We start from the raw sequence: 22,286 nt of genomic DNA, 5'->3' as shown, positions 1-22,286 counted from the left end.
CCGGGCAGCTATAGCGGCGTCTGTCTCATGCTCCATGGCAGAGAATGGGCGCGTGGAAGCGGGAAGCTGCACGTCTTGCCTCTTTGCCTCGTTGCCTCGTTTTCTGCCTCTGTCCACTTGCGCATCCTCTTTTTTTTTCTGTCCTCGCCCCCCCCCCCGCCCGCTCATCTGCCGCCCGCCGCCACACTACTGATGGGCTCGCAGAAAGCTTCGATCTACTATTTCACGCACCTCCAGCGTCCTTGGCGTTATCTATCCAGCCTCACGCCTCTGTGACTTACCATCTTTTCGCGGCGTACTTCATGGCAACATCAACTACGAAAACAGACTTGCATTGCTTAAGCTCGGCTGCCTCCAGCACACCGCTGCCGTCTACTCAGTCTCTACTACAACGTTAAAGCGTGGATAGCAACGAGCTGCACCACAAGCATGTTTCACGCCGTCTACAGTAACCCGGTGACAAGCGTCCCGGCCTCGAACCGCATGATTGCTGGCCCTCAGCCTCTGCCGCCACAGCTGCTGCACAGCTCAGGCAGCCAGATGATGCGTGACTGCCCTCTCTCGTTGAATGACGGGCGGACGGTGATATACTGCGTACCGGCGAAGAACGAAGCGAGCCTGCAGCAGGTCTCATACTTTCGCACATTAGGGCAGCGCTGGTCGTCCGCTCCCGCCGACAACACTGCCCAGCGCACCGCGGAAACCCACAGCACCGTATGCTTTGCTTCTTGTGCGAGCGGCGCGAATGGGGGCGCCGGCGGATCCCCTGTACTGCTTCAGCCGGCCATGGGTCTTCCGGCGTTTGTGACCGACAAGCAGCAGCTCCCGTCCATGGTGGCCCAGCCCTCCCCCACGCTGTCGCGGTTGACCAGCGGCCTGTGCTCGACGAGTGAGGGTACGACCACCTTTGGCGCTTCGACCACGAGCGTCACGAGCTCGACTGTGGGCAGCGGCGCTGCCACCGGCACGGCAGCCACCACGAACGGCTCCATGTCTCACACGAGCACTTCACCTGGGTTGCCAGGCTTCCAGATGTCTGTGTCGCTTCCAACTAGCGCCATAACCGCCGTGGCTGCACCGCCACAGCAGCCGCAGACATGCTTCTGGCTGAGCCACACTACGGGTGCCCTGACGCCTATCCGGAAAGAGGATATGATGACTATCAGCGATACGAGTGCGAGTACAAGCACGCATTCGTACGCTATGCCGCCACCGCCGCCGATGCCGTCGCAGTCCTCCTCGGTCTCGGCCACTTCAGTTCCTACTTACCTGATGGCGCCGCAGGTGTCCCCCTTCGGCGGGGCCATGGTGCAGGCCTTCTCCGAGTCGCTCTCCGGCTCCACAGCGTTTTCGGTGCCTGCTATGCCGCTGCCGCAGCCGCCACGGCCGCCGAAGACGTTGAATGGTTTGCAGTACCAGCTGGGTGAGCTGTATGAGGGCTTCGTGAAGCGCTACAACCCCAACCGCGGTTTCGGCTTCCTGACGGCGACGGCTCACGTTACAATGGCTAATGATGGCTCCAACAGCGATAGTGTGACAGGCACGCCTATCGCCTCTCTGAACGCCACCACCACTGCGGTCCCCACAACGAGAGAAGCGGAGACCCCTAAGGAGCACCGCACGCCGGTGCACCTCGGTGACATTTTCGTGCACCAGTCGTCCATGCAGATGGAGGGCTTCCGCACGCTGCCCGTTGGCGGCCGTGTGCGCTTCCGTATCGGTTACAAAGACGGCCAGCAGACGCTCCAGGCGGTCAGTGTAGAGTTACTGCCGCAGGTGCTGCCGCCCAATGTAGAGATGGCGTCGTCGGCATCGTCAACACAGCAAACGGCAGCTGCAGTGCCCAATCAAAAGACAGAGAGCATGGCGTCTTGGTCGCAGGCGGCGCCGCCTTCTATCTGTGCCGGTGACAGCTCCGTGAACGCGCGACGCTTGGAGGGATGCGCCATCAACTTCGCCTCCGAGGACGATGGTGATCACAAGGACGACGAGCCGCTCATAGAGCTGGCCTACGATATGTACGCCAGCTTCGAATGAAGTGTCCGGTGTGCGTCTGTGAGCCTTATCCTCGCGAACCATACGTTGCGCAGCGGGAGAAGAATTTGACAGTACGTGCTTGGTGCGGAACGCTGTGTCCCTCACGCTCGCACTCACTTGCTTATCTCACATAACTCGCGCGCTATCCAGCTAAAGTTCTTCTCCTCGACTCTATGGTCGTTTTTGTCATGCGAAGTACAGCGCACCTCCGCGAATGTGGCTCTCTCGCGCAAACCGGCTTGCATTTTCCGCTCAATTCGGATACTCGACGCGTGTGTGTGTGCATGTGTGGGTGTGCATGTGCATTGAATTGTTTTTTTTATGTTACGACTGCGCATTTTCTTCCGTCTTTTCTTTTTCGTTTCTCTTTCGAAATGATCCAGTAACGTTTTCGTTTTTTTTGTTGTCGTTCATCTCTGTGTCGGCTACACGCACGCACAGACACGACAAGAGGGAGAGAGACAGATCAGCGAAAGAGAACGGGAATGCACGAGGGCCATGAAAAACAGAGGGATCTCTTTTTTCTTCATCGTCGACGCGGAGGATATAGAGCAAAACAAGAAGTGGGTAGAGCTCCCAGAGACGGCGGCTTATGCTTCATTCATCATCTCTATAGGCAAAACAACCCCCTGTCCTCTATCGCACTCCTTCCTACTCACTGTCCCCATGTGCCTCGCTCGCTCGCTCGCTGTCTGTCTCCCTGTCTCTCTCTCTGTGTTGCTGCTGCACGTGTGTCTGCATTTCTTCGCGTCTCTTTGCATGCGTCTTGGCTTTTTTGTGTTTTCTTCTTTCTTATCTTTCGCCGTTTATCTCTCACTCGTATTTTTTTGTTGCGTTTTCGGTTCTTCCTTGCACACCGACATACACACGCACACACGTGTCCTTCCTCCCTCTACAGCAGACATGAAAACGAGACGAGGCAACGGCCGCTATGCGAGGGGAGAGAGAGGACGAAAAAAAGGCAAAAAGGAAGAGAGAGAGATGCGCTCAGAAGGCTTTTCTTCCTTTTTGCGGTTTCCTGTTATCATCGTGATTTTGGATGTCCGTTTCTTTTTTCTTTTTTTTCCTTTCCTTCTTTCTCGTCTCTCTTTATCTTCTTGCCATCTTTTCCTTCCTTCTTCCGCGTGCATGTTCTCCTCTTGCCGCTCTCGCCCTCCGGGCAGCTCTGCGTGCTGGCCACATTGTGTGTCTCTCTTCTCTTGCGCTGCCGTTCGCCCCCCTCCCTTTCCGTAGTTTATGTTTTTTTTTTTTTCTGTTCTTTGGGTGCGTGCTGTCTCGCCTTTGCCATCTGTCTCACTCTCGCTCTCTCCCTCAAAGGCCCACCGCTGCTGTGCGCACATGCACCTCCGACATTTCTAATCCTTTTTTTTATATTTTATTATTTTTTTTATTTTTGGTCTGTTTTTATGTTCATTTCAGAGCGCTGCACAGCACATAGCGATAGCAGAAAAGGTCACACGAAGCAGAACAACAGCCAACAAAAAAGGGCCAGAGAAGATATCGAATGTGCCACATTCCGAACAAACTAGCTCAACGAGAGAAAATAACGCACAACGCTTGTGTGCGTGATGTGACGCATGCGCTGTCATTTTCTTTTTTGCTTCTTATTTTCCACTGCACCGGATTGACGATGTCTTGCTCTCTCTCCTTATGGAGTGCCATACACGTTGTTGTTCTTTCTGGTATCCTCCTCTGCGTCATGTGCGGGTTTCTGCGGCAAAAGACGCAGCAGATACGCACAGAGAGGCACAGAGGCGCCCGTAAGAGAGACAGGAAAGGGCGCCGGCTAAGCTAGAGCGTTTTTTTTTGTTTTCGCTCTTCATGACCCCCCTCCCCGCACACACACTCCGCGCTTTTCTGAAACCTCACGACTCCCTCCTCGGCAAAGGAAACGTATGGGTTCAAAACAAGGAAAAGGTAAAGCAAGAAGCAAAATGAAACCGCCGCAAACATCAGCAGTGACTGATCGATATGTGTACACCTATCGGAGAAAAAAACAAGTCACGCTGCATGTTTCGTCTTCAGTTTCGTTATGCAAATGAATGAATAAATATCTATATCTATATATATATATATATATGTGTTGTGCCTCATACGGAATGGTGTGCGAGGACACCTTACAAGCTCATCGAGTGTGCCCCTCCCTGCTTCCCCCCCGCACACAGACAGTGAACGGCATTGCTTTTTCCTTTCCCCCTTTTTTTGCAGTGTAACACTCGCTTCCAAGACTCAGGCGAGAGAGAGGGAGATGAGATAACAAAAAGGGCATCAACGCATTGTTTTCTCAAGCCCCTTCGCGCTCATCATCTGTGCTCTCCGTCACTCTTCCACGCCCCCTTTTCTGAGAACACGCGTTGTTGTGAGCCATGCCGCTGTGTGTAACCGACCCTCTGCCTTTTCTCTCTGGAATGGAAAAGGCGACAACGGTGATGCGGCCTGCTCGCTCGCTACAAACTTCTCCAAGGCTGGAAGAGGGCGACACATAATAATAACAAAGAAAACGTTCAAAAGGGATACATTCCTTGCCTTTTCTTGTATATCGACTCACTCATCCTTTTTTTTGTTGTTGCTTGCTTGTTTTTCTGTTTTGGTTTCGTTTTTGCTTCTTTCTTTGCCCATGCTTGTGTCTCTTGCATGCCCTTCTTTTTTCGCTCCCTTTTCTTCCGCCCTCCTCCCCCCTTCTTCCCATGTTAGAGCGTTAGGGTACCGCACAAGGTACAAAAAAAAATACAGCACTTGCTTGATCCTCTCCCTTCTTCCGTGTCCGGATTCTTTCCGAGATTGCCACGGCGCCTCCCATCTTTTTTTTTTCTGTGTTGTTTTTGTTCTCATGTCAGTTTGGCTTCTCGCTTCCCTCTTTACTGTTGGTTTAAGCACTTTCCGATTTCATTCTACTCCCTCTCCTGTTGTTGTTTTTCGTTTTCATATCTCTCGCGCCCGTTTATTGTCCTGCTTTGCCTTCATTAGAGCCGTCTGAGAAGAAGGGGAAAGGCGGGACCGTTGTGGGTTCGGGATCTTCGCCTGCCTAGATGATATGCCTCCCTCTCTGTACCTTTCTCCTCCACAGTTCCTCCTCCCCCTAAAAAATATAAAAAAAAAACGGTGCAGAATCATCTTGATTGTTCTCTCGTGTATGACTGTGGGCGGCCTGAGCTTTCTCGATGCTGCCCTGCTCGTCTTCCTTTCTGTTGCCCCTCCTTTTCCTTCGGTGCGTCAGAAGAGGCGCTCATACGCCCTTCCTCTTGCCTCCCCCTCTCTGTCTCCTAGACTTAGGCGCATACATATATATATATATATATATGTATACATGTACATGTGTGCGTGTATATATGCATATACTTAGGCTGTCTGGGAGTATCAGTGTCTGTATCGACCTCTCTTTTTCTACCTGATATATATGTATATATCGATGACGTGCTTCTACCGGCATCCATGTGGGCGGTGTTTCATGTGTGCGCGTGTTTTTTTTTTCGTTGACGTCATGGCCACGTACACGTGATACCAGCAACCAGCATCCACGTGTTTGAGGTTTGAGGGGGCAAACGCAACAAATACATAGAATTCAAGCGAGGCAGAGGGAGGATCGTGCGAGTGGCATGGACGAAAACGAAAGATACCTTGGTGAGCGCTTGAAGAGAGAAGTATGAGATTACTGTGCCAGATTTCCGTGTGCCTGTGCTCTTCGAGGTAACCTTACACATCCATGAGTCTTTCTTGCTGTTGTTGCCTGCTGTGCCCAGTTTCTCTTCCTCAAGGTGAAGTTAAGTATGCTCTTCACTACCCCCTTCTTGAGCACAAGAGCAGCCATTCTTGTCTTTTTCTTTTGATTATTATTTTTTGTTTTCGCTTCTGTCGCCGCTTCTGTTTTTTTTTTTCTAACTGTTTTCTTTTTTTTTTTTGCGTGTTTTCTTGCCACTTATCACGTATGCTTGCCCCCTTGTTTCCCTTCCTCTCCCTCCATCGGACGTGAGTCCAGATAGGTGTCCCTCTCTCCATCCTGCTTCGACCGTCGCTGGATCGCGGACAGTTCGGCACATACGGAGGTACGCCCGAAATGTATCTCACTTCCCTTCACAACGGCTGGGTAGCTCCCTCACCCCACTCAGCATCTGTACCGCCCAAGCTCTCAACAGCGGGTCACAAAAGAAGACAAGCTCGAAAGGGCACACTTTAAACTCCTGCTGTACCTGGAGCAGCCGTGCGTACCACGTGCACAACGCACAGCAGAGAGGGACTCGCATGATTCGAGCAGAAGAAACGTATGTGAAGTGTATGCGGGCTCGGTCACGCAGCACCCGACTATGTGTCTCTGCCCCTCTGTGGCTCTCTTGTGTCTGATGTAGTAGCATTTGGTTTTTTTTCTATTTTTGTCTCGTTGCTCTCCGAGTTTGTTTTCTCTTATTATTATTCAGCGCTTCTTCTCCCGTGGTTGGCCGTCTCTCCTCTCTTCTCTATACGCTCCTGCTTGCGTGCGAAGGCCTTCATCTGCCTCCCGGTCTCCCTTTTTTGTTGTTGTTTTGCATTGTTTCTTCGCGCTGTTCGGCCCTACGTTTCTTTTTTTTCTTTTGCTCTCCTTCAAACTCGAGGCCCCCTTCTATCTTTTTTTCTGACGATCTTCGTGTGCTTCGGCTCCTCCACATCCTCTCTCTCACCACACACACACACACACACACACACACACACAACATGCCTCACAAACCTTCCTCTTGCTGAAAATTATTCGCACACATACACATGTCGCAGCTCTTCGTGAAAGAGGGAGCCTCATGGGGCCTCTCGGTGAGGTCTGTGCACCTGTCTATGTTTTGCCTCTCTCTTGTAGCGCCATCTTTACCGATTGGTCTATGCGTTTCTCTTTTTTTTTCGTTGTTGTTGTTGTGGTTGTGGTTTTGACATGTACTTTTTTTGCCGTCCTCCCTCCCCCACCCCTCTTTTTTTTTTCGTACGGCTGGCGACTTTTCCGTCCGATCCCCCTCCGTCAGCGTGCACTTCTCTTTGATCCGATGGTATCATTTGTTTTTTTCGCGTCTTCTTTAAACCCTCGCGTGTGCTCCGTCTCTCTCTTCTTTTTTTTTTCGTTGCCTTTTTTGTTACGGATCTGTGCCTCGACGACACAGTGCTCTCTCACTCTTTCCACCGTGCCCCTGTTTCCCGTTTTCCTCTGTCCCCTACATATATATATATACTCGTATGTTTTCGATCTTTTTGTTGTGGTTGTTTCTTTGGGTATTTGTCTCTCCTCCTCTTGATTCCTTTTTTTTTTCGCGGTGTTGGCTTGTGGAAACTCGCGAAGGACTCAAGTACTTCATCGTGCTGCTCTGTGCTCCCTCAACCCTCCTATCCGTGCTCGTCTCAGTCGTGACTTGCATATATACATATGACCCTCTGTTTTTTTGCAGATTCTACGCGAACCTGTGCCTTGCATGGCTATCGATGCTGTTATTGGTGTTTTCTTCGCCGTTTTTCTTGTCACTTTTTCTGTTTTTTTTTTTTGTTTGTTTTTACACTCTTACACTGGTTTCTCTATCTATATACGTATTTATTTTTATATGCATTGATCGTTGCACTGCTGTCGATGCCCACAACCCTCCCTTCCTCCTCCGCCACTGCTGTCAAGAGCCTGGCATGACATCAGGGCCGCGCCGGGTGTCTTGCAACAAAATGCGCGCATGCGTGCTGGAAAGTAGTTTTTTTTTTCCGGTGTTGTTATCGTAACGTGGCAGTCCAAAATATCGTGTGTGCATACGCCTATCAGTTGGTGAGCTGATGGAGAAGAGAGCAAGGCCCTTGGCGTTGACGGGCAGTCACACACAGCAACACCAAAGAAAAACAAAGACGGTGTCTATTATGCTAGTGGTCGCGGCCGCTTCTTCTGCTGCATGGAGGCTTGTCACGGTGACTTTTATATGTTTTCTCCTCATTATTATTTTCTTCGTTGGGGCCCTCTTTCAGCGGTTCTTTGGCCCGTGTGACCTGACTCTCTCACTGCCCCTCTACATGCCTGGTCCCTGCGCATACGCTAGCGTCGTGGTAGGGTGGGTGCGTTATTCTCTGTATGAGCATCATAAACGCAGTTGATTCCGATGGCAGCAGCCCATGAAGCGCCCTTCAACCCTTTCTTCCTCTCTCTTTGTGTACTGCCCAAGCCCTGATAGCGGGTTTTGACTGACCGGGTGTGAGAGTCAACGCGAATTACGACACGATTACTATGGGCTGTAGTGATGGCGACAGCAACCCGTCATTCACGCATATGTAGTGGTTCAAGTGACAACTTGCAGCGGACACATATCTCAGGCATGCATTTTTTTTTCTGGCCGGCTACTCTCTCCCTGTCTCTCTGCACAGTATTGTGTGTGCTTCGCCCAATTCTCTGCTCGAAAAGGAGCCCAGTCAAGCGCCGCAAGAGCGAAAACGAAACGAACAGGCACAGGCAAGATGGACGTACGCGCCGATCCTTGCCATGGGCCTCTCGTGTCTCCTCTCATCATGCTTGGGAGTGCGAGATCTGCGTTTGTGGGTTCTTTTCTGTCGGCTTGTTTCTGCTCAGCTGCTGCCCACGCACTCCCTTCTGTCCACACGCGTTTCTGTCGTTACACACACACACACACGCATATATATATATACATGTCCATCTGTATCTATATTTTTCTTGTCGCATATATATATATATATAATATAGCAATATAAACAAAAATACCTCTGTCTATTTTTTTGTTTGTGACTGTTCGCTGTTCTTCCTTCCTGTATGTATAAATATGTCTATATATAGATATATTCACGCTCAGCAATCTGCTTTTTTCCCTCTCCGCCTTTTTTTTGTTGTGTGCTTTTCGTTGTGCCTTGGGTTTCTTTCCGCTCCCTTAGACAGTTCACGACAGCACCGACAGGCACACGGATGCGAACAGCTGCACACTCGCCCATTGTGATGGCTACGCGGTGCATCACTGCGCTGGTCCCTTCGTTTGCTGGTGGTTTCTGTCTTTTCGTGCTTTTTTTCCTTGGGGAGGGGGAGCACAGGCTCCCGTCCTTCCTGCGCGTTACGATTTGGTGCCGACTCTTGAACGAGAGCAGAGCAAGTATCACATGAACACAACAGCTTCTCTAAGCCTCCTCATCTTTCATGTCGTTGCAGCTTCCGCACTGCTTTTTGTTCAATTGTTGCCCTTCTGCTTGTTCTCGTCGCTGCTCACGTAGTACACCGAGAGAGCTGCAGGCCCTCTTTTTTTCTTTTTTGATCGTTTGCTTGGCCTTTGCTTTCCGCTCTCTCTCTCTCTCCTCCTATGGTGAGGGACTCTCTCAGAGCATTGCTGGACTGCGTGATGTTGGCTTCTCGTGATCCTCTTGCTTCTTTTTTTTTTGGTTGTTTGGTGACTTGACGCCCTCGTCTCCTGTGCAACCGCTGCTCGCTGCGCTGGCACTGGCGCGATGATATCCTCTTTCTACTCTTGTATGCGGCTGTAGATGGTCGTCACTTCTTTCTGCGTGGTCCTCTCTTTATCCATTTATTGTTGCCCGTTCGCGATGCTCGTGTGACTTTGACAGACTTGTCTTGTGCCATTCATCTTGACTGGTGAGTGCGTGCGCTTTTTCATCCCGTTCCTTCCCCGTCTTCCTCTGGCTGTTGCAGTCGCCGTCTCTACGTTGGCTGCTCCTTGATTCGCCATCACCGAAGAGCATGGCTGTCAGGGCCCTCTTCCTCTTCCCTGTGCTCCGCGTGCGCGACGTCGGCAAGGGGAACAGCCACAACCACAGGGCAGGAAGACTCTCCTCGTCTTTGTCTTTATGCTCTCCCTCCCTCACAATTTTGTTTTTACTCTTCTGCGGCCGGCATCTGCCTTGATACTTCGTTACGTTTTCGTTCTTTTCTCTCTTAAAACAGAATAAATCGTTTCTTTTTTTTTCGCTGGTCTCATTTTTCATCTTCGCCTGTTCACCGTGTTACGCTATGCTGCTGCGCGTCTTCTCACGGCGCTCGCTCTCGCTCGTTCTTTCTGCGTGCGCCCTTCCTTTTTTTTCTCCCCTCGTACCTTTTCGGCTTTGTAGTGACGTCTGTTGTCTCATTTTGCTTTCTTGTAAGCGACGCATCCGTGATTTTCTTCGTCTTTACTTGCTCGCTGGGATTCCCTCCACCCCTCCCCCCTCACTCCGTCTTTGTCGACTTCGTCTCTCGTGGCGGCGCGTTTATTTTCACCTCGTTCTTCTCATCGGGTGCGTTTCCCCATGACCTTCGTAACCCTACCCCACAAGCCTAAGCGTCTCTCCTCTCTCTTTTTTTGTTGGAGAGGGGGAGAGGGGAGGGGAGAAGAGTGAAGGGGGCTTGTATGTGTGCGTGCGTGTGTGAGACTCTGCACTTGCCTTCCTTTCTCCTCTCAAACAACCGTCATCGTATCTGTTCTGCGTTCTTGTGTTGGTTTTTTATGACGTTTTTCGAAATCCCTTAGGCGGCTCCATGGCTTCGCTTTTCCGTTCTACGGTGCAAAAAAGAGGAAACGCCGAGGAGCGGCCAGACAACGTTAAGGATCCATTAAAGAACCAACAAAGAGCCGAAACAATAATAGTAATAGAACGTCTGCCGGCCTTCCGCAACGCAGACGAAAAAAAAAGCAAAAAAAAAGGAACGGATCGAGTGAGATTGAGAGAGTGAAACGAACCTCGACAATATCTAAAACAGCTTAAGCACAACGGAGAGTAAAACGCGCCGTTCGCCGGCAACGTGTGCGGTCTTGACATGCGCTGTGCGCCGCTTTTTTGTTGTTTGTGTGAGTGAGTGTGCCTTCTCGTAAGCGCGCCATGATGGGCGACATCTTAAATCTCCTTTTAGTTGAGGTCTTTCATCACTCTCGTCCACTTTCTGTTGTTTGTACCCCTTCGCATCTATTTTTTTTTCAGCGTCTGCGTAGGGTCGATGAGGAGAAGCAGCGCGCTCACGGTGCCCTGACAGGCGCGGAAAGCCTTAGCGCCCGTACCGCTTGCTCGAGTCTCGCATTTTTTTTTCCGATGGATGAGGAGAAGCAGGAGTTGGGGGTGTTAACGGACACTGCGACTGTTGCCGCTGACACGATCCATGCTTGCATGCCTGTTGCTCGCCTTTTATCATTCGTGAAGTGCCCCAGGCTGAGAGCAGTGGCTGCTCGCACGAGTGTGGCCCGTCAAAGGACCCTCCTCCGCTACTCCTACATGGCACGGCTTCAATCAACGTTGTGCTATGGTGACACCGCGTGTTCGGGTGGTGCTGGCCGTAAACTGCAGGAACGCCCGTGTGCACCTTCACGCCAAAGCAGCCGCAGCTGTCGTGGACACCCCAACATCCGCAGACAACGGAGACACGCTCGAGGAGGCCGATCTCCTGCCCCTCGACTCTACAGTGCTGCGGCGCTGCACCGGGCTGCGTTTCCCCGCAGCCAAGCGAGGAGACCATCTGGCGCCTTTGATGTGGAGAGTTGCACACGCCGGATGGCGGTGTCGTCACAGTGCTTCGCCAGCTCCCAGGCCGGCATTCACGCATCCGCCCTTTCGGAGCCTTACACGCACACACCTCCGCCATACGTAGCGGCCGCGTGCGCTTCACATTTCAGCTTGTCGGTGGCCATCGTGACTTGGTGCACAACGGCGAAGCTGACAAGCTTGCAAAACCAGCCATGCCAGAGGCGCCGACGCCAGCTGCACGGATGGAGGATCTGGTCGCAGGTCTCGGACGCCAGGCAGTATCCCCCGAAACCGCGTCACACGATGCGACGCGCTGAGACAAGACATGCTTGACGGCCGCTCTTCCACACCAAAGAACGAAGATGCTGAGCTTGCGAGAGGACTGGAGGCCTTCCTCGCGTAGCTCCATACGGGCACCTGTCCGCACTGTGGATTCCTGCAGCAGCGGGTAACTGGCAGTGACAAAATGAAGATTGTGTGCTGCCTGCTATTCCTCTAGCACCGTGGTAACCGCACTTCCACCAGAGCCTCCGCCCTGGAGCAGGACCGTGGACGTGGACGGCGTGGATGGAGGCGCGCGGCCCGGCCGAGTCCGTGCTGCGCCGGTGGCGCAGCGGGTGTGCGAGGAAGAGGGCCGAGGAGGGACAGGAGGAGCCCGTGAGACGCACGGCCCGCCTCGACGGCATGACGGCTCGCGCTAGAGGGCCCGGATGCAGCTGTGGCGCGGCAGGGGCAGGAGAGAGGTGTGGCTGTGCGCGTATGTCTGCTGGCGTGCTCGTGGTGAAATGGGCACGTGGGCAAAAACAAAACAAACAAACCAACAAAGAAAAAACATTGTTGCGCTCTTTTGATGTCGAGGGACGAGTGTTGCTCGTGCTCTCCTCATCAGAGTTCCCTGTGAGCACTGTTGCCGCCGCGACGCGGGACGTTGGAAAGCGATGTGTATGCTCTCTCTTTTTTTGAAGCGACTCTTGACTCTTGTAGGATGTGTGGCACGCGTAGTAACATCGGTGAAAAGGTGGCGACACCTGGCACAAAACGACCGCGCTTTTGTGAGCAAACGTTTTGCTCGTGCGTGGACAGAAACGCAGCTCCTCGGGCGCTTCGGTGCCTATGTGAGGGGCAACCGCGTGCGTGTCTCTCTGTGGGCCCGCGCTGTCCAGTTTTGCATAGCAGCGCCCCGCACCGCATAAGCATTCGCGTGCGCGCGTGGAGTCAGTTTACGCAATCGCTGTGTGATATCGTGTCTTGCTGATATCCACATTGTGAAGAGTTGCTTACCGTACTGGCACGGAGCGCAGCGCTTCATGCTTGGCGTATGTGTGGCACCGACTCCGCGCTGCTCTGGTTATCTGTTGCATGGAACATGCAACTCTCACCTTTGCCCTCTCTTCTCAACCACTCTTGTATCTTCTCCATCGCGTGTTCTGCTGTTCTCGACGTACTTGCACCCGCGCACGCGCACACTTGCACAAAACAAAAAACGCGCCGCGGACTCCCTTTGCTGCACCACGCCGCCCAACGGCGACTTTCCTTGCGACTGCTATCGGCTGGGCCTTCCCCCCTTCTAAGACTCCCCCGTCCTTCTCATCTTGCCCGGCCTCTTTTCTACAGGACGTAAAGTTCTCGAGTGTCCAGACATTCTGAAAAAGGGCGATTTCGCTTACCTGCTTCCTCGAGTCGGAATATCCAAACATCACCAACAGCACACATCGGCGCAGAAGCATTGCCGCGAGGTGAACGGGAAGTTACAGCCGGCCCTCTCCCTGTTTTTTTTTTCCTGTGCTTGTTGTACGCAGGTGCGGAGGTGCTATTTGCAGAGCAACAACCACCCTCCCAGGTTACAAACATAACCATATTTCACTCTCTCTATATATATTTTTTTTTGATTTTTTTTTCACGGTCAACACGGCGGTTTGCTGTGGTGCTTTTCTCGTTGGTATCAACCCTCAGATTTTTTTTTTCTGTGCGCAGTGCTACGCCACACTCACAACATTTTCTCTTTTTTCCCCTTTTCGCCCTCGGCCCTTTGCTTTTTTGTTGTTGTTTCGTTTGTTGTTCAACCGCGAACGCGCTGACCCTCTCGTGTAGACGCGTGCTCCTTCATCTCTATATCTGTTCCCCCCTCTCTGTCGATTAGCCATCGCACTATTCTCGTATTCTCAACGGTACCTCTTTTCTTTGCTTTTCCTTGTTTTGTTCTGATTTTTATTTCTACCCGTTCTTCCTCCCTTTTCCCTTCATATAGCGAATTGATTTCTCTTGCGTATTTGCTCGAGCTCCTCTCCCCGGCTTGTGTGTACCAGCTTCGCTCAGCAGCGTCGAAGACCGGTACGCTGTTCAGCGAGGTGTTGTACGGTGTCTTTGGCTTTTTTTTGTGCCGTAACGGGGGTATCTCTTTTTTTCTTGTATTTTTTTTTACGTTGTACTTTTGTGTCGAGAAGAGTGTGAGCGTCTGTGCAGTTGCTGGCTTCGTGACTTTTTCTTCCCTCCGTTCACTGCTGATTCTGGTGCACTGAGGTCTGTGCACCACTACGCACACATTCATGACGAGAGCACTGAAAAAGTGAAAAGACGGAGCTGCTTGCTTCGGTGGAAAGGAGGCGAAGAGACCGATAAATACGAGAATTTTTCTTTCTTTTTTTTTTTTGCGTCCCTCCAACAGACTCTCTCGTACACACGCACACACGGCGGCTTTCTCTCGCACGTACTCAGCGTCGCGCACGAGTTGCTGCTTTAGCCTTTTCGTCTTTTTTCGTCTTTGCTTGTTCCCCCTCCTCTCCCCCACCGCGTCTAGCTCCGTAGTTGATTGCTGCTTTCCTCGTCTCTGTTTTCTTCACACCTCTACAGCCCTCCTCCCTCCCCACAACACCCCCTCTGCGCATATCGGTTCGTGCGCGTTGCCGGTCTATTACTCTTCGCTTAGTCTCTCTCTCTACCCCCTCTTCTCCCGCTTGCCTCCTCCCCGTGGACTTCCTTGGTGGGTACTCGTTTTACGCCTTGTCGTGTGATTTTGTCGTTGTACGAGGCTCACATGCGCGGACTCTGTTATTGCGTTTGACGCTCTGTGTGTGTGTGTGTTTGGGGGGAGTGTGAGACTGCGCGCGTGCGCTGTTTCGTGTTGCTGTTTTGTTTAACACCCTTCTTATATCTCTTTCACTGCGTAGCCAGCGGAACGAAAGGCGATCCACGCTCTCCACGGCAAACGAAAGCGAGGCCCTTCTCTCCCATCACATCCCCACCAACTCGGGTGTGGATCTCACAAAACGAAAAAGAAACATAAAACGACTGCTCGCGCACGCCACGCACAGACTATCGCTCGCTTGCTCTCTCTCTTTTTCCTGTTTGTATGGAGGTATTTCTCTCCCTGCCAAACGTCTCTCTTCGTCGTCGTCGTCTCGTTGTCTTCCTCTCTCATTTTCTTTTTCTTAGGCCTTGCGTCTGTGCTCGTGGGGCGTGCTCGTTGGCGTTTGCCTACCCCTCCCCTGCGGAGCGACACTGGCAACTCCTCGCCCCTCCTCTTCTCCATCATTGTGCAGTCGTGCAGCTTATTCTCACCAGACTCATTTTCGTTTTGGTACGCCTTTATTATAATTTGTTGCCTCTCTCATCAGAGCCTTTTTGTGCTGCACTGGTTGTTGCCACATCTCCCGTACGGCCAATCCTTTCTCTCTATTTGTGGGCGTGCATGTGTGCGTGTCTCCAACTCCCCCTGCTCTCCCTCGCCTCTTTCTTCTTTTTTTTTGTGTGCGTTTTGCCGTCGCCTTGTAGACGCTTCCGTTCCGATTTTGCGGTCGCACTGCTTTGGCCTTTTTTGTGGTACTGTGCTTGTTTCCCTCTGTTGACTTAAAGCCACGTAGTCGTTGGCTGCACCGACGCGAATATAGAAAACACACCCACGCACACACGGAAACACGGACAGGCAGACAGACGCGTGCATCAATCAGCAAAGAAACACAGACGCATCAAAAAAATTTTACCCAAGTAAATGAGTGCCGTAGAGACATCGAGGTGAAATCATTTTGTATTGTCCTCTTTTCCTGTTTCTTCCTCTTTTTTTTTCCGCGCCGTCTTCTGTCGTAGCTCCGACCTACCATTGCTGCCGCCTCTCCGCCTCTCTTCCCTTTTCCTTGCGTGTGCATCGGATCGTTTTTCTTTTCCGGTTTCTTTTTGTTCCTGTTACTGGCCAGATCGCCCCTCTTTTCTTTCTTTTCCACGCACCGTGACGCGTTTCGCTTCGTATCTTGCTCGTTCTGCGTTTTTCTGTCCTCCCTCCTCTCCCCCTTTTTTCGCAGAGGTGACCGTGAACGTGAAACTGTTTATCTTCCCTCAACTCTGTTGTGCCGGCCCTCTGCATCTTCGGTTCTCTCCTTCTTATCCCGCGTCGATCTCTTTCAGATATTTCCCACGAGGCAAAAACACATTTTCGCTCTGGCGCAGTTGTCTGGCTCTGTCGCTCTCTTTTCTCGTTGGCCCCCCTCCCTCCCTCCCCACCCCCGAGCCCCCTCTTCGCGCGCTGCGGAGCTTTCTCAGCTGATTTGAAGGTCTGCGCTGGTGCGTGTCTCTGCGTACATCTTCACTTCTCCCCTTTTTAGTCTTTGTTCAACTGCTGAGCTGAGCGTTCTTTGCGTTTTCTCTAGGTTGAGAATGAGCTCGGCTGGACGCCATACCCGCATCAGTGGCCACAGGGGTCACAAGCACTCCCGCGCCGCCGGAAACGGAGCCGGCATGGAGTCGTCTGCTCACTTCGACCCGCACTGCAGCGAGGACTTTAATGATTTAAGCCTGCTGCCGCTGTGCACGCAGATTTCGCACATGCGGTTTGATGATCCGTCCTCGTCAGAGACGTCCATCAGTGCTGGTCGCGGTTCGGACTTTCCACACGCCCCTGGTGCCGCAACATCTCTCACCTCTTTCAACACCGACAAAAACCAACCGAAACAACCGCTGCAGATGCTGCCAACGCTGTCGTTTCAGAATGTGCACAATGCCAGTGCCGGTGCAGCTGATACCTCACCAACGGACCATGCAAATGACCACAAAGACTGTCTCCAGCGCAAGGAAAAGCCAGAGTGTTCGCAGCAGGACTGTCACGCTAGCGGAGATATTCGCTCGCCGCCGTGGTCAACGATGAACTACCCTCTGAGCAGTGTTGGCAGTCACAACGCCGCGCTAGCACCCTCGTCATCGTCTCTGACAGCCTCGTGCTTTAGCGTCGGTCCCAACGGCGTCAGCGGAGGGTATTCTGATTTTACGGGAGGCGTTTCCGGGGCTGCGGGGTGCGGCGACGGCGCCTTGGCAGCGGCAGCGGTGTGGCCCGACTGCGGCAGTGGCGGAAGTGCGAGTTCGCCGCTGCAACGGGCACATCCCAGCAGCAATGTGGGAACTGCGAGCACTGGCGATGACGGTGGCGGCAACGTCGCGATCGCGGATGGGAATGGGTACGCCATGCTGCAGCCGCAGCTTATGCAGATGCTCCTCCAGCAGCAGCAGGGCACTGCACCACCAAATACCTTCATGCCGTCCAGCTCTCCGAGGACGAACACACTGAGAGGGCTGAGGGAGTCGTCTACCGCTGGCAGTGCTCCGACGATGCCCGCCATCAGCGCCTGCCTGATGCAGCTGATGAGCGGAAACGGAGGCAACGAGGCTGAGCAGACGACTCCTAATGCTCCACTGCAGCAGCTATTCGTTCTTAACCCACTGCCACCGCCCTCGCCGTCTACTGAGCCGGCGCCACGAGCGCCTCAGAGCAACAGCATCATCGACGCAGATAGTGTACCGACAGTGCTGTCGCTCGGCAACCCCGGCACCCGCATCTTTTACGCCGATGCCCAGATACGAGGCAACACCACGGCCAAGTGCTTGGCGAGTACAAGGGCCAGAGGCTGCGGTAGCAACAACCCACCAGCAGCGCCGCCCGGATCGCTGGGCCAGACAAGCCTTCACCCCAACCACTTTGGCTCACCGCCAACCCCGGCAGCGTCTAGGAAGGATTCGGATGGAGGAGCACACATAAACACGCTTGTCCCGGCGGCTTTGCTGACCGCCATGAATCCGCTGCACCACGCCTTTTCTCCACCGTCTCCCTCTAGCGCGGCGACTCTGCCGATGCTGTCGACTGGCATGTACTCTCCTTTCACGGGTGCCGTGCCGCACTGTCAGGCCGGCTTCCCTCCGCCACCACCGCCGACGACTGCGCAGTCACAGCCGCCTCTTAAGCCAACGAATCGTGCCGGCAATCGGCATGGAAGCCGAGGACACGGCACAGCGCCGGCCACCGGGAACCACAACACCTCCGCTGGCGGCAACGGCCGCAACCGTAGCCGGCGTCAGCAGGTAGGCGAGGACGGCCATGCGAGCAGCCGGAAAGGCGCTGCCGCTCACGCCGCGGGCGATGCACACGCCGAGCCCAAGAATGGAGCAAACTTCGTCGTTGGTGCGTGGTACGAGGGCGTCGTAAAGCGCTACAATCCGCTACGCGGCTTTGGCTTCTTAACTTGCACGCACCAGCTGCACCTCGACCTCCACGCCTGCGAGCGTGCCTGCACTCGCCACGCGGATGCGGTGCACGAGAAGCAGCAACAGCGCGACCTGGAGAAAGCCGCGGCTGCCGCCACGTCCGGCACGAGCGCAACGTTGCAGTCCGTCAACGAGGGCGAACGGGAGCAAGCCGAGCAGCAGCTACGGTCGCTCTCGAGCAAGAGCGTGTCGCCCGCAGACGACACAGGCGCGGCGCCACTTTTGGCTTCGATGGGCTCCGTCAAGGAGAGCAACATCTGCTTACCGCAAAACTCGGTGGCCACCGAGGCCCACCGCGAGGGCGACACCGACGCAGCGGCGCCTGCTGCAACTACAGACACAACGAACGCGGAGGTCGCTGACGCTGCTGATGCCACTCTCTCGCCCGCCACTGCCATGACGTCGACTGGTAAGGCTCACGGCACCGTCGTGTACAGCACGATGCAGTGGTACCTCCACATGGTGGGAGCGGCGGGTAAGCAAACCTTTGCTCAGGGCGCTGTCGCTGCACGGGAAGCCGAAGACGACGCCGATGAAGGCAAACACAGCTATCGTGCATCGTTTGAGGATTTTGGCAAGCTTGAGCGCGAGCCAGCGCAGCTGGGCGACATCTTCGTGCATCACTCCTGTATTTCCATGGATGGCTTCCGCGTCTTTGTGCAGGGCACAGCGGTGCGCTTCAGTGTGGCCGTGTTGATGGACACGGTGCAGGCGGTCGACGTCATCCCACTTGGTCCCGAGTGGGAGAAGCCGCTGTCGCCGGAAGCGCTCGCACAGCCGCCTCTGTACAAGGTCACTCCTACCGCAGCCACTGTGCTTCGCTACCACCACCTGGATGAGCAGCGCGACGACGACACAGGCAAGAAGTCTGGCGGTGGGCCGCAGAGTCGCGTGGGCGGCATGTCTGTGCAGTGGACTGACATGGCTGTTATTCCCTCACCGGCCATTCCGAACTCTGTCGAGGGCCAGAGTGAGCTTCTCATCGTGCGTGTGCCGCCGAAGATGGGGCCGATTTCATCCCAGACAACTGTGACGTCGACGAGGAGTGGGGCGACACCCGGCCTAGCAGCGATGAAAAGCGCCTCGGCCACCATCACCGCTACCAGGGGCGGTGTCGACACCTCGCAGAGCACAAATGCGACGGAGTACGGGGGTGCAATGCCCAATACTGTTGGGGCAACTGGCGCTCAGGTGAGCGATGCAAGCACCAAGGAGCCGATGTGCACAGGTGCCCAGGAAGCCTTACGCGGTGGCCCGCAGTTGCTGGATGTTGTCCATCCAGACAGCATCGCCGCCACGTTTTTGGCCATGGACAGAGACGATCAGAGGGCGTTGCAGGGCAAGCCGGGCGCAGCCGCGATCACACCGGCCACTCCAGCGCCATCAAGGAAGTGCAACGCCTTCCGCGAGACGACGATGAAGGCGACGGAGCCGAGCGCGCCGGCCACAGAGGAGGTGGAAAGCCTGACGAACGGCACGTCCCTGGAGAATGCGCCCAAGAATCAGCTGAACCGGGACCCGAGCGCCTTTTCTGGCGGTTGGCTGACGAGTAGCAAAAACGATCTGACGAGCGGTCATGGCAACACCGGTGGCACCGGCACGCAGACGAGTGGGCGTGACTCACGCAGCGCCACGATGACGACTATGACCGCGACGAACCCGGCGCAGAGCAGCGACCACAACACCGGCAGCCAAAGCCAGGCGCTGCCGAACAGCATCCATAATCTGAAGGACAGCCGCAGCCGCGGGAGTAGCACGATACCGGCCGACATGTTTGGCGACTGCAAGGACCTTGTCTTGTCTGGCAACATGGATCAGGCAATCTCTTCCTTTAACGGCTGTGGGGCTGGTCACAAGGCTGACAAGGACCACTGTGAAGGCAGCGAAAGGGCAGCAGGAGGCGCAGCGGCAGCAGCGGACGGTGGCAGCAATGTGGCAGTTTTGGCACATCCGAAAACTGCTGCTCGCAGCGCCGCCGCTGCAGCGCAGGGAGCTGCGCTTTTGCCGGCTAACGGTGGCTTCTCTGAACCCCGCTCGCACGACGACGCGGAGTTATCCGAGGTGCTTGTGCGCTCGCACAGCGGCAGGGACAGCGACGAGGAGGAAAAGAATTCCATCATGACGTCGCCCTCGGGCAACACGATCCCAGAATCAAACCTCGGTCCAGCGCCTGACTGGACGGAGGTGTTCAACCTCAAGATAGCCAACGAGAGGGTGAAGGATATCATGAAGCATAAGACAGACTTCAAATTGCTTCCTCACCACAGCGTGAAAATCATCGCAGCGGCAGCGACACCGAACCAGATGAGTGGCGGCGGTTCCTGCTTTGATGCCGCTGCGCTTGTGCCGAAGGTGGTGCCGCTTTCCGCCGTTTGTGAGCTCGATAGCAGCTCTTCGCGCGGCGTGGAGGAAGATGAGGGCGCTGCAGAGGCCAGTGGCTGCCGAAGCGCACCTGGTAACTGCAGTAATCGCGGCGATCCAGTCGGTCGTGAGGCGAACCCTTCGTCGTCACAGCCGCCGATGCGTGGCGACGACAGTGGCCAGACTGGCACAACGCAGCTGACACAAGATAAGAGCAGCTGCAATGGCCATGAGGCTCGCCCGCGAACCGGCAAGCCCAAGAAGAGCAGCAGTGCCGAGGGCCAGCAGAAGCGGCTTAAGGACAAGACGGTGCCTGCATTCGTGATGGTGGACGTGGCCAACCTGCCCCCAAAGCTGGCAGCGCAGGTGCCGCGTGGTGTCACCATCATCGCGCTGCCCCGCGAGACCGTGAAAGACCTCAAGGTCAAGTCCATCTCCGTCCTGCGAGATGCGAGCAGTGATCCTGCGTCTCCCTGCCTTGCGGAGGCGCAGTCTGCCGTACCCGTTGCCGAGGGGCCTCGAACGTCTGGCAGTAAAGCATATGTGCCTTTTCACGGACCGGCGCAAGCAGCTGGAGGGCGGCACGCCTCTTCCTCATCGGCTGCACGTAGACCGGGTGGCAATGTGCCGGCGCATGGCCACGCGGAGAGCACCGACAGCGAATTCTACCGCAAGCTGGTAGTCTCCCTCGACAAGAAGACGACCTCGATCTGCAGCGCGCCCGCGCTGGGCGGTAGAAAATGCGGCGACTCATGCAGCCCAGAGAATGACAGAAATGTGTTTCCGTTTACCCTAGCGCCGCCGCAGAGCCAGCAGGTCTGTCAGCGCTTGCCGAGAACATCGATGGGGAGAAAACCCGACTCAATGAACAAAAGCAGCAGGGGCAGCATCAACACCTTCAAGACGAGCTCCCACTCGGTGCCGATGCCTCAGAGCCTCGTCAACGTCCTGTCTTCACCGTGGATCCAGGACAGCGCAGCGTCGTCGCAGTCGCTTCCATACCCAAAACAGCAGCAGCCACCGCAGCATCCGTTTGCGTTGCAACAGCAGCTCCAGCGCAGTACCCCCTCTGGCAGCCAACCGACCTCTATCCGTACTACCCTCGGCCATGCAAGCAATAACAGTCTTTCCCAGCAGCAGTGTGAACCTTCGAATCCCGTCTTCACGTCTACCAACAGCACGGCAGCCCTGCAGGCGGCGACTCGCATTGCGACTGGCTCGTATGCTGCACTCGACAGCAGCGGCCTCTACCCGAGCCCGTGTATAAGCGCCGGCGTCGGCATGGGTACTATCCGGCAGCCGGCCATGTGGGCCCCCAGCCATGCTCTGGCGCTTGCCCAGCCCGCCTGTGCGCCTCCACCGCCTCCCGTCTCTTCACCGCAAACCGCACCGAGCGGGACAGCCATGTCGGCCTCACCGCAGGCTTCATCTCGGTGGCACCCCTCCCAGGGAAACTGGCGACCCTCGTAGACGATTGGAGTGGATGCGTGTACGTACAATCGCGTCTTCGCGTTTGTGCTGCAGTAGCGCATTTTCGTTGCAGTTGGCGTTTCGCTGTTGACCGTTTGCCGCCCCTCTTCCTGTTTCCCTTCCCTGCCTTTTTGTTGTTGGTTGTCTTTTTCAAGCCTCGTCTTCGGCCTTCCTTTTCCTATCGCGTTTCCTGCGCGTCAGCAGAGCGGTTATGCCGTCTTGCCCTTTGTTTTCGGTATTGCCCGCTTGCGCTTGTTGCCTGTCGGTGCGGACGGTCGTTGTAGTTTTGTGCGGGCACAGTCTTCATGTGTGTGCGTGTGTGTATGCTTGGCTGTTGGGTTCCGATAATCTTCTTTTGCTTTCTTTGGTTCGGTGTTGCCAATCTCTTGTTGGTTCGTCTCTCTCTGTGTTCTGCAGATGCGGGAGCCCTCTCTGTCCCGCCTCTCCTTCGAATGCTTCTCGCTGTTTTC

At 54.6% G+C, this 22,286-nt stretch overlaps 2 protein-coding genes across 2 annotated transcripts; both read left to right on the top strand.

The window, feature by feature from the left end:
• Window positions 1-429: 429 nt before the first annotated feature.
• Window positions 430-2,037, top strand: LINJ_31_1360 (conserved hypothetical protein; the record flags this gene model as incomplete). Its single annotated transcript, XM_001467392.1, has 1 exon — window positions 430-2,037. One exon carries the CDS (start codon window positions 430-432, stop codon window positions 2,035-2,037), a length of 1,608 nt encoding a protein of 535 aa, XP_001467429.1.
• Window positions 2,038-16,110: 14,073 nt separating this feature from the next.
• On the top strand, window positions 16,111-21,816 carry LINJ_31_1350 (hypothetical protein, unknown function; the record flags this gene model as incomplete). Its single annotated transcript, XM_001467391.1, has 1 exon — window positions 16,111-21,816. One exon carries the CDS (start codon window positions 16,111-16,113, stop codon window positions 21,814-21,816), a length of 5,706 nt encoding a protein of 1,901 aa, XP_001467428.1.
• Between the last annotated feature and the right edge of the window lie 470 nt (window positions 21,817-22,286).

The sequence above is a fragment of the Leishmania infantum genome, chromosome 31 (genome assembly GCF_000002875.2).
Source record: "Leishmania infantum JPCM5 genome chromosome 31".
NCBI classification, from domain to species: Eukaryota; Euglenozoa; class Kinetoplastea; order Trypanosomatida; family Trypanosomatidae; genus Leishmania; species Leishmania infantum.
This window is presented reverse-complemented; position numbering and strand designations above follow the sequence as displayed.